At 45.1% G+C, this 11,805-nt stretch overlaps 2 protein-coding genes across 4 annotated transcripts in view; one reads left to right on the top strand and one right to left on the bottom strand.

The window, feature by feature from the left end:
- The window catches only part of Asb1 (ankyrin repeat and SOCS box containing 1), a 15,159-nt gene extending 5,782 nt beyond the window's left edge, over positions 1-9,377 (bottom strand). Inside the window, exons 1-3 of one of the 3 annotated variants that reach the window (XM_031368446.1) lie at positions 8,545-9,377; positions 4,033-4,174; positions 1,280-1,582 (exon numbers count right to left, since the gene is read on the bottom strand). In XM_031368446.1, the coding sequence (XP_031224306.1) occupies positions 1,280-1,582; positions 4,033-4,174; positions 8,545-8,593 (494 nt within the window). In that variant the 5' untranslated portion in view covers positions 8,594-9,377. Of the gene's footprint in view, positions 1-1,279; positions 1,583-4,032; positions 4,180-8,232; positions 8,456-8,544 lie in introns of those variants that run through there. The other 2 variants (XM_031368447.1, XM_031368448.1) reach the window with 2 other exon arrangements.
- Per2 (period circadian regulator 2) overlaps positions 1-11,805 on the top strand; it is a 750,618-nt gene that overhangs the window by 618,965 nt on the left and 119,848 nt on the right. The window lies entirely within an intron of this gene.

The raw sequence follows: 11,805 nt of genomic DNA, 5'->3' as shown, positions 1-11,805 counted from the left end.
CAGACCCATGTAAACTCACCATACAAGGGCTGCAGATGGACCAGCAGACCCATGTAAACTCACAAAACCTCTTTCAACAGGCCCAACTACAAGCAGAAAATCAGTATAGACAGTAAGGAACTATCTCAAGGGAAAAGGGTGGTCTTGAACTCTTTAATACTTTTTTTTCCTCAGGATAACTGGAAATCCACAGTGGAAAAAATAAAGTTAAGTCTATTCATCACAGTGCACAAGATAAATCCCAAATAGATCAGAATTTACAAATAAATATAAAACCATATGGAAACTAGATAAAATTACTTAGATCAAATTTGCCATCTGGGGCTGGTAAAATGATTCAGTGGGTTAAGGCCCTTGTCATTGAGACTGACAGTCTTGAGTTCAATCCCTAGTACCCACACACTGGAAGGAAAGAACCAACTTCTGTGAGTTGTTCTCTGACCTCTACACCTATTGTCCATCTGCGCTCAGTGATCTGCCACCGGTGTACTTAGGCCTTCTCTAGCCCCAGGTAGTTCTGAAGTCTCACAAACTATGTCATCACCTGAGTATTTAACTTGAAACAGGAGGTGACAGCACACAGGAAACAATGAGGGCATTCAACATGTGGGGACTAGAAAGGATGGACTAATGCCATTTTCCTGCCTAGACAACAAATGGCAGCGGTCTCAGCCAGCAGTCCTGCTTTATAACCCATCTCTAGCACTTCAGGTGTCCAAAGGAACTTAGAATCAAAAGTGCTTCTTTGGGGCAGCACAGGCCTGAGGACACACAAGGCCACTGTGATAGTTTGTTTATTCTCAGCCTAGGGAGTAGCACTATTAGAAGGTGTGTGGCCCTGTTGGAGTAGGCATGGACCAGTTGGAGTAAGTGTTTTACTGTGGGTGTGGGCTTTAAGACCCTCATTCTAGCTACCTGGAAGCCAGTATTCTGCTAGCAGCCTTCAGATAAAAATGTAGAACTCTCAGCTCCTCCTGTACCATGCCTGTCTGGATGCCGCCATGTTCCTACCTTGATGACAATGGGCTGAACCTCTGAACTTGTAAGCCAACCCCCAATTAAATGTTGTCCTTATGAGACTTGCCTTGGTCATGGTGTCTGTTCAGAGTAGTAAAACCCTAACTAAGAGAGCCACTGTCCTTCATTGGCATCTCCCCTCCCTCCAAGACTGTGAGTGAGAGCACTCTACAAGGCCTCTAAGAAGCCGTTTCTTCAACACAGGAAATGCAGGTACAGAAACAAGGGGAAGTGGATGCGGCCCTGCCCTGGCAGTACTGACCTGATAAGAGCCTTCAGGATGTCGTCCCTACCCACACGAGAGGCATGGTACACAGGAGTGCTGCGGTGGTGCCGGCTGCCATTGGGGTCAGCACCAGCTTCCAAAAGGATCTCCGTGCTCTCCAGGTGCCCGTTCACCACAGCCACATACAGGGCAGTCTGTCCCTTGACATCTACCAGGTCTACCTCCGCTCCTTTGCGGATGAGGAAGTCCACACAGTTCCCATGGCCTGCGGTGGCTGCAATTCTCAGTGGTGTGCAGGGGAGCCAGCCGCAGCACCAGACAGACTTCTCATTGATGCGGCTGTACAGGAACATAGAGAGCCTGTGAGAGTCACCCCAGGCAGACGAGCTGTCCCCCCTCCTCTCTCTAGCAGAGGCTCCCGAGAAAGACAGTCATTTAAGTAGCTAACCCTGAGGTTTCAAATGCCTTCACTCTGTTCTGTTTTCTCTCTCCTAGTGCTGTGGATCAAACTCGGGATCTTGTACAAGCTAAACACTCTACCCCTGAGCTACATTCCCAGTTGTTTATGTTCTGTGTCCTGAAATGGTTACAAATGTCCCTGCTGAGCAGGAAGGACACACATTCAGGGGCCACTGACAAAAAAAAAAAAAAAAAAAGAAAGAAAGAAAAACCTTGAGGCTTGCACAGTATAATCAGCACTAACACTGAGATTTCTAGTTCTTAGATTCCTAATCCACATTCCACAGCCTCTACAAACCACATATAGATCCATTGGGGACACATGCCAAGACAGGCAGGGTCATGCATGCTTTCTTATTAGTGACTACCTATAAATGTTCAAGGCTGGCATCCTCTCCTGATAAAGATGATTAGTAACAGTAATCTATGGCCTCCTAACCCCCACAGAAGACCTGAGAGCCTAGGAGAGCAGTTAGGTTACAGAGGCTGCATTCCTAGCCAGTGTGCTGGCAAACTGTCCAGATTCAGCTGTTAGGCAGTATGACCTCTAGATAACTATCTGTGCTGTGCAGTGATCCTTCAGGTCAGCAACCAAGGTGTCCTTCACCTCAGCTTCTGCACTGAGGCAGAAGCTAAGAGCACGCAGAGGCCATGTCTCACTAACCAGGCCCTGTTGTCCCTCCTCCAGTCACACATGGGCCGATATGGGACAATAAAGGCCAGAACTACCAGAGAAATGATTGGCAGTACAAAATATAAAGAAGGGTTCATAAACCTCAAGTTTAAGAAAAAAAAAGGATCAGAGAAACCCTGTCTCGAAAAAAATAAAAAAATTTAAAAAAGTAAAAAAAATAAAAATAAAAAAATTTAAAAAAAGGAGCCGCCAGGCAGTGGTGGTGCATGCCTTTAAATCCTAGCACTAGAGAGGCAGAGGTAGGTGGATCTCTGTAAGTTCGAGGTCAGCCTGGTCTTCAGAGCTAGTCCCAGAACAGCCAAGGCTACACAAAGAAACCCTATCTCAAAAAACAAAAACAAACCAAAAAACAAAACCAAAAAACACCGAACAAAAGAAAGGAAGAAAAGATAGAAAGGAAGGAAGGAAGAAAGAAAAAGAAGGCAGTGTGGTGGCATGGGTCAATAATCTAGAACTCAGGAGATGGAGGCAGCCTGGGCTTCAAAGATACATGAGGCCCAATTTGAGAGAAAGAAGTAAGAAAAGGGGGACGGGAGGGGAAGAGAGAAAAGGATGCATGCTCTCTTATTAGTGACTACCTATAGTAGGAAACAAGAAGAGAAGGAAGAGGAGGAGGCAGGGAGAAGGAGGGGGCACAACAGGAACTCCACTGAACTCATCTACTGCTGTATCTATATGCTTAAGGCTTTTAGGGGCTTGAGTCCCATTAAATACATTTAAATTTTTGTTTAGTTTTATTAGATGTATTCATTTTCTTTCATGCATAAATGTTTTGCCTACATGTTTGTTTGCATGCTTAGTGCCTGCAGAGTGTGTCTCATGAGAGTGTTAGAGTTGAGTCTGGGTCCTCTGTGAGAGCAACAAGCACTCTTTAAGGGCTGCGTCATCTCTCCAGCCCTGTTTTGTTGTTTAAATACTGACGTGTACTCTGATGGAATACTGCTAAGATGCTAAGACATGAAGAAGAGTCATTCTTTCAAATGAATGTTAATAAAGTGGATGTACACAAAAAAAAACTATCCAGGATAAAGAGTCATCACGATGGGCTCCAGAAATGATCAGTGGTTAAGAGCATGTACTACCCCTCCTAGAGGACCTGAGTTCAATTCCAAGCACCCATATCAAGTGGCTTACAACCACCTGTAACCCCAGTTCCAAGGGATGACCTTTTCTGGCCTCTGTGACCTATATTCACATGCTCACACCCACCCCCGCCCCCATATACACACAATTAAAATAAAATAGTCAGGCATGGTGGAGCACATCTTCAATCCTAGCACTCAGGAAACAGAGGCAGGAAGTTCTCTGTGACTTTGAGGTCAGCCTGGTATAAATAATGAGTTCTGCATAGTGAGACCCTGTTTCAAATAAAATAAGTAAATAAATCTCTTTTTAAGTGTCTTGGGAGACTTAGAGGGATCTCTCCAACAATACTGACTTCAGAAAAAAATACTGAGGAAACTGATACTCACACAGGACAAATTGCCAGGACAATCCCAGTCCGACTTGGCTCCAGGAACCCCTGCCCACTGTATCTGGCCACCTATAATTCCTCCTTTTGTCCTTCCTCTAAAAGCAAATTGCAGCCCTGCAGCATCAGAGTCATGCCAACACCCATTACCAGCCCAATGCTCACCTCCGGTAGCTCTCCTCTTGTAGTAGGTTCCTGAGGGTCTGGAGGTCCCCTACGTAGGCTGCATCATGGAGTCGTGTATCTTCACAGTGCTCCAGTGGATGGTCACAGAACTGCTCCCTCAGCCACTCCTTCAGATTAGGACCTGCACTGAAGAGAGGGGCTCCTATCAGTGTGCAGAAACACTGGCAAGGCCAACCAAACTGGATGTCTTCTGCAGTGGCTCCCTCCTGTTAGCCACATAGGAACGTTCAAATTCCCAGAAAATAATTTATAAGAGAAATCTGGAAAGTTTTCCTTTTTCAAACTAGCAAATTCCTGACACCAAGCCCAGAAAAAAAAATTTTTTCTAGAAAAAGAAAAGAAAAAAATGTGATAGTCTGTTGGAACAAAGGAACAACGAAACAGTAGTACAAACTGAAGTTTGAAATATTATGCCAAAAAAAAAAAACAGCATCAAATTAATGTATCCCATATATGTAAGAAGATCTTTAAATTGGGGCATTTGAAAGGAGAATGGTAGTCATCTCCTTTACTGCAAAGACAGCTGGTTAGCCAAAAGCCAAGGGCCAAACAAGGGTTGCTTGTCTGGAAGGTAGATGAGTTCCTTACCACCCTGTTCTATAAAATAGTAACAACTATTTTACAGAGTACAACTGTCCCCACAGGTGCTCATGAGTTAGAGGTGCTGTCTCAGCATGCTGGTGCTGGGACACAACAAAGACCTTTAGTCAATGTGGCATCCAGGCAGCCACAGGGTCAGTGGAAAAATGTCTTCCTGCCAAACTGAAGAATTTCTCCTGGGATGCTGGCTAGTTCTTAGCAGAGCGTCATTATAAGAGCAGAGACCAACCCGACCTTGTCTCTGGCTTTCTGTTTAGCCAGGAGGTCACAGTTCCCACTACTTCAGTGGGCCTGAGGAGTCATAGATAAGGTGACACCATGCATGACATTCCGCGTCATTATAAGAACAGAAACCAACCTGACCTTGTCTTTGGCTTTCTGTTTAGTCAGGAGGTCACAGTTCCCACTACTTCAGTGGGTCATGAGGAGTCATAGATAAGGTGACACCATGCATGACATTCCGCCTTTAAACACATTTCTTTATAGTTAGCCTATCGCAGGGATTTTATTATATCAATGAAAATGAAGAAACAAGGAATAAGCCTCAAAGGTATACCTTTTTTTGTATAGAAATTACACTTCAAGAGCCTGGAGAGATGGTTCAATTAGTAGTACGTGCCATGCAAATATGAGCCCTGAAGCTCAGATCCCCAACACTCATACAAAAAGCCAAGACCAGTCACACACTCCTACAACTCCAATGGGGGTAGGAGAGGCAGAGAGACTCCTGGAGGACACTTAGGGTTGTGGATCCCTGGACAGGCTGGCAGCTAGGTTAGCCAAATCCAAATACCTAGGTTCCATGTACAGTAATAGGCCTTCATTCGAAAATAAGGTGGAGTAAGAAAAACACTAAATGTTAAATGTTGACCTCTGAGCTCCATATACATATTCACACACACACACACACACACACACACACACACACACACACACACACACGAGAGACAGAGAGAGAGAGAGAGAGAGAGAGAGAGAGAGAGAATTATGCCTCAATAAAATAGAAAACTAAAATATATGTGCATAAATACAAGTTCAGCCTATATAACAAGAAAATAGAAGTAAATAGAAAGACTGTATCATGTAGTAGGATGAGATTCAAAATTAGAGAAATTCTCAGGGTTCCCCATAAATACAATGTAGCCAGTCTCTTCAGAAATTTGATATCAGATATACCAAAATGATTTCAAAATTGTATTTGTAGGTATAAATAAGGGAAAATAGCTTTTGCTGTTGTTTTAGTTAAGAATAACAGGTGGAAGGAACCCTACCATACTAGATAACAAAACTCTCACCAGACTAGAAAGAAAACAAAAACAAAAAACAGAATCAATTCTCCAGGGAGATCTTAATCTTAATATAAACAAGTCAACTGTAATAAACAGGCATAAAATCAGAGTGAGGCATATAGTCAGTGGAAAGTAGTTGAACAATTAATCACTTACTTGGAAATACATCTTTGCTCACACCACAGCCCAAACTAACTCCAGGAGATTGAAAAGCTTTATAAAAAAGAAGTTACATCCTTTAGTGATGTGAGGGTCATTGAAGTACAGCCTTATTACAATGAAATCCAATGTCTAAAAATTGTTATTTTGGGCTTGTACCACAATAAGAGCCAACATTTTAAGCTCTACTAAATACAAAACAAACAAACAAAAAGACTTTATATATATATATGTATGTATATTCATTTAAAAAATACTAGTAGTGATATATTATTTTAAAATATAGAGTTAATGTTTGGAGTTATTTAAAATTTATATTGAAAAAAGTATGTATTTCAGTATTGCTGTAGATAAGCATCTACATAAGACTGTTAAATTGATTGTTGTTTTATATCAAATAACTTTTATAATACTCATTTTTATTGTTATAATATTTTATAAATTTAAAGAATATGACAAAAAAGGTATTGTAGGTATTGAAGGGGGTTTTCTGGGTGGAGTTGGAGTACAAAAGGGAAACAAAAATGTGATTTAATTCTATTTACTTAAAATATGTTTTTAAATGTCAACATTCAGATAAACTGAAATCATGTATCTTTTCTCATCATAATGCAATAAAACTTAAAACAATAAAAAAGACTTTAAAAAAATTAAATAAATGAATATATGAACATAAAAAAAAAGAAATTGCACCAACAGGTGAATAAAGACAGCACAAATTCTGCTTAGATTCAAGTCTCCCTCTCTGTGGGGATGTCCTAGCGTGTTACCAAGCACAGTTCAAAAGCATAGCTCTTCACACACAGGCTTTTTCTAGACGCTGAAGTTGTTTTCATATTTGAATACAATATCCTTTGAGTCCCTTCACACTCTCCTATAGGTACACGATGGTGATGACTGAGTATCCTTACCCTCCAGGGTCTGAAAGTCCGTTGACTGGGCTGAGACCAAGGCTAAAGGCAGCACAAGGTTCACTCTGGTCCCATAACCAGGTGCACAGTAGACCAACAGGCAAGCATCAAGCCTGGAAAGGCACTTCCAGGTCCTCCTTCTATCACTGTAACTCCAGCGCAGTTACCAGTATATAAAATTTAAAGTGGGTATAAAAATTTAAAGCCAAAGTTGGGGAAGATTCAGATGTTTGGGATAACTGTCAGGAAAGTGGATGGCACCAGAGGAGTTGGGCCAAGTCTCTGGACCTCTCTTTGCTCCACCTCTCCTCTATGCTCCCAGCCCAGGCCAACATACTTTCAGAATCTCCTCCAATCCTAGAGTCAAAGGCCATTTCAATTCTGGACTTCTCTGATCATCTAATACAACTACCCACAAGATAGCACTCAAGACCTGTGCCTCCACCCAAGCTGGAAACAAACCAACAAAGCAGACACTAAAATGACACTGAGGTGGGGGTTGGGGGGAACCATTTTTTCTTCCACAGGACTCTTCTGTACGCTAAGAAATAGCTACCCTTTAACCAACCACTTCTCTCCCATCTCTCATTCCTGCATGACAGGTCAATCCACTCAAAGACCTTGTCTGTCTCTGAGATCAAACTCAGTGCCAACCAAAGAGGCCTTGTCTTGCTTTTTCACATCACATCAATAGCCCCAGGTGAGTCAAGCCAATAGAACCCCACCCATAAAAGTTTGTTGAATTGATGGAGGGAGGAAAGACAAAAGACTGCGTCCACTTCGCGGCTTTCTGAGATTTTTGCATACTAAAGAGAGCTCGTTGAACAGAGCAAGTGCTTGTCCAAAACCAGAGATGGGCACAGAAGCGTACCTTCCAAACACATGGCAGGTTCAGGAAGACCCCAAGGTGGATCTCGTACCAGGAAATTCTCCTGGGAACTGTTAGTTGTATTGTAGCAACACTGCACAGAGGAAATGCTTTAAGGCAGGCGGCAAGGGTCACCCTTTCTCTGCAGGTGGGTCAAGTGCCTCTGTAGGAGCTGTGTCACTAGCAAGCTCTCTGGGAACGGCATTGTCCTTAAGGTGGGTGGAGGTGGGGCAGAGGAAGTTTGCCCAGTGGCTACGGAGCGGGTTTGCGCTGACTGGCGGGATGGGGAAAGGGAACCTGTCAGCACGAAGGCTGACCTCCGGAGGGCCTTTTCTGACCAGTGCGCTCATACCTGGAAGAGGATCCGTACCCCATGGCATAGCTAGGGTCATCGCGGACTGGGGTCGGTTAACAGGGTGGCAGTTACAAGGCTAGCTCTACCAGCAACAAACCCGGTGGGAGGGCTTGTCCACGAGAGGCCAGGAGCCGGGGTGCGCGCCCGGTGACCGCGCGAAGCCTGACGTCCACACTTACCGAACGTGAACGCAACTCCTCGGACCTGGCCGGCAAGGACCGAGGACCCAGGCTCCGGACGCCCGAGGGCCATTCTGACCCTGCCCAAGACGCGACCCCGCTCCCCGCCACCCCTAGCCGCGCACGTTACCTGCGGGCCCCGGGCTGGCCCGCTCTTCGGGGCTCCCGCCTTCCGCCATGCCTCCTTGGTCCTCAGCCTCCGCCCCGACCCCGCCGCCGGTCCACCTCCGCAGCAATCCTGTCAAAGTGCAACCCTGTCACAGAAACCCCACCGGCGCTTCCGGCAGGTGGGCGTGTCCGGGACTCAGCTTCCGACGAGGAGGCGCCTCCCTTTTGTACTTCCTGCTCCGCGCAGAGGGTGCTGGGGCTTCTGGCCTGGCTACTGGCCTGAATTGCTGGCCAGCGAGGTACGCGAGGTACACGAGACTGCGTCTTCCAATTCTGGAGAAACGCCTTTTAACCCCCCAGGGGGCGGGGGCTCATTTGCATGCAGCTCCTGATTGGTAGATTCTGTCCCCGCCCACTGGGGCAGGACGTGGGCGGGACCGTTACGGTCTGCTGGCGGTTGCCCACAGCGGCCGATTGTTGTTGAGTGACGTGGGGCTGCGCTACTGTCCTTTCCGCCAGTGTTTTCCGAGTCGGTGACTTGTAAAGTCGTGTTAGATGAAGGCAGCCCAGGATGTATCCATGGAGCCAAGAGTGTCTATAACTTGGCCAAGGCGTGTTGACAGAGTGGCTTACCCCCCAGCCCCCAAGCACTCCCGATTTTACATCGGTCACACCGTGCGCATTGCGTTTCGAACAGTTCTTAAGCATGGACGCTGTCAAGTTCTTTCATTCTCCCCTACACAATTTAGGGAAGGTACCTTGCAGGGGGAAGACCCCAGTGGACCGGGGAGGCTGTGCCTTAAGGAGACAAGCTCCCAGCCGTCCTGGGAGGCGGAGGCGAGGCTGCAGTCTCCAGCACCGTGGCTGTCTGTGACTTGCCTGCATCTTTGTGTGGTCATGGCACACCAGCTGGGAGCTAGCGACCATAGGTGTCCAGCAAATCCTTGTGCCCAGACTGGCTCAGTTTCGCAGGGCTGTGGAACTGGGTGAGGCAACCTGGAACTGAGCCAAGGGCTCTGAGGGTGTTTAGGGGAAAAGGGGAGATTTCTGCAGTGGTGTTTGGTCTTGATAACACCGCTGGCATGAGGGACAGGTGACACCAATGACGCTGCAAGGCAAAGAGCCAGAGGTGGCCCAGCCTTATGGCTCAGCTCCACAGCTGCACATCCCTAGCTGGGACACCTCAAAGGTAAAACCACCCAAATGTGCATGAATGGATAAACACACATCTAAATGTGGTGTCGTTCGTGGCCATCCATATAGCCTTTAAAAACCTCTGCCCCAGGTTACAGCAAGGCCAACCCTGGAGTACACTCTATGCTCAGTGAAATAAGCCATCAATAAAGAACAAATACTGCATACTTCTACTCATAGGTCACTAAAGGAATCAACTCGTAGAAATAGAGTGGAATAGTAGGTGCTAGTTTGCTACCAGGAAAGGGAGTGTCGCTGGTGACAGGACGGAGATAAAACTCCATGCTGACACCCTAGTCTGAGAACTCCGTTGAGACCAAAACTCAGGCCAAACTGGACTCATGGCTTTGACTCAGAAAAAAAAAAAAATTAAGACTAATGGAAGCAATGTTGAGGATTTATTTAAAATATTTTAACATTAGACTTTAACCACAAGACTTAGAAGAAAGGTACTAAGAAAGACACACCCAAGTATAGCTCCTCAAGGGAGCCCCAATCCTTAGCACTAGCTACTATATACACCATTTTAATGGTGTACTTAGATCTCAAAAGGTTGCTCAGAAAACGTGTATGTGCGAGCAACACACACACACACACACACACACACACACACGACACACTCTCCCAGGCGCACACGTGAGATTATGGGGTAGCTTCAGACATACCTTGGATAGAATTATAATCTGATAAAGCCAGGAGCCACTGGTTGCATTAGTTTTGTGCACGTCCTTTTCCTGTAAAAGTTTCTAGTGAGAGTCCTGAAAAGTTGCAGATGTGTAAGTGCAGAGGGTGGAAAGCTTTGAGCAGTTAATTGTGCTGGAATTCCTGCTTCTCAGTTGGCAAGAGGCTTCAACCAAATTCCTGGGTAAAGGGCTCCTCTTTCTCCTCATATCTCCATAATTTCCCTTTCTACCCTATCTCAGGAGGAATAGGAAGAGAACACTTTGGGATGGGGTGGGGTGTGGTGAGGCAAACAGAGACAGGATCTTACATATGTTGCCTTTGGCTGGCCTGGAGCTCATAAGAATCTGAGTCTTGCCTTAACTCATTGAGATCCACCTGCCTTTGCTTCCCAGGTGCTGGGAAAGTACACCGCCACACCTGGCAAGATTCTGTTTGTATTTATTCAAAGTGTGTGTGTGTGTGTATGCGGGGAGCACCATGTGTGCAGGTGTCCTCAGATGCCAGAAGAGGGATTCGATAGCCTGGAGATGGACTGACAGGCAGTGGTGAGCTGGTGCTGATGCTGGGTGCTGGATGCTGGGAACTGAACTCTGCTCCACCATGCATCATCTCTCCAGCCCCAGAAGTTAGTATTTTCATGGAACAGTATTCACTTGGAAAGATGAAAAGGTTTGAGGTTGATTACACTGTGCTTACTTATAGTCTATATACTATATAGAATATATATATATAATGTAAACTATATTATATATAATATAGACTATATATAATATATATAAATATATTATATATATTTATAACTATAAATTTAAAGTGACTAAACTATAAAGATGGCTAACTTTATATTTTATCATTTTTCTTTTTTGAGACAAGATCTCACTGTAGCTCTGAGTATTCCAGAACCCATTGTGTAGACCAGGCTAGCCTCCAACAAAGAGATCATCAGCCTGCCTCTGCCTTCCAAGGGCAGGGATTAAAGGCATGAGTCACTCACTATTCTCAGCACAATTTGGGTTTTGTTGCTGTTGTTTTGTTTTGTTTTTAAAGAGATTCTGGACTATGTTTTTTTGTGTGTACTTTTTTGTTGTTTTGGCTTAAGGTTACAGAAAGAAAGAAAAAAGAAAGAAAAGGGGAGGGAGGGAGGAAGACAACATGAAGTTGGGAGACTGGGAGGGTATCTGGGAAGAGTTGGGGGAGGGGAAAACATGATCAAAATACATTGTATAAAAAAAAAATTAAATAAGAGGTTTTGGCCAGGCAGTGGTGGCACATGCCTTTAATCTCAGCACTTGAGAGGCAGAGGCAGGCAGATTTCTGAGTTCAAGGCCAGCCTGGTCTACAGAGAGTTAGTTCCAGGACAGCCAGGGCTACACAGAGAAACCCTGTCTCAAAAAAAAACGAGAGA

The sequence above is a fragment of the Mastomys coucha genome, unplaced genomic scaffold, assembly GCF_008632895.1.
Source record: "Mastomys coucha isolate ucsf_1 unplaced genomic scaffold, UCSF_Mcou_1 pScaffold14, whole genome shotgun sequence".
NCBI classification, from domain to species: Eukaryota; Metazoa; Chordata; class Mammalia; order Rodentia; family Muridae; genus Mastomys; species Mastomys coucha.
The sequence above is the reverse complement of the archived record's forward strand: the minus strand, read 5'-3'. Positions and strand labels throughout refer to the sequence as shown.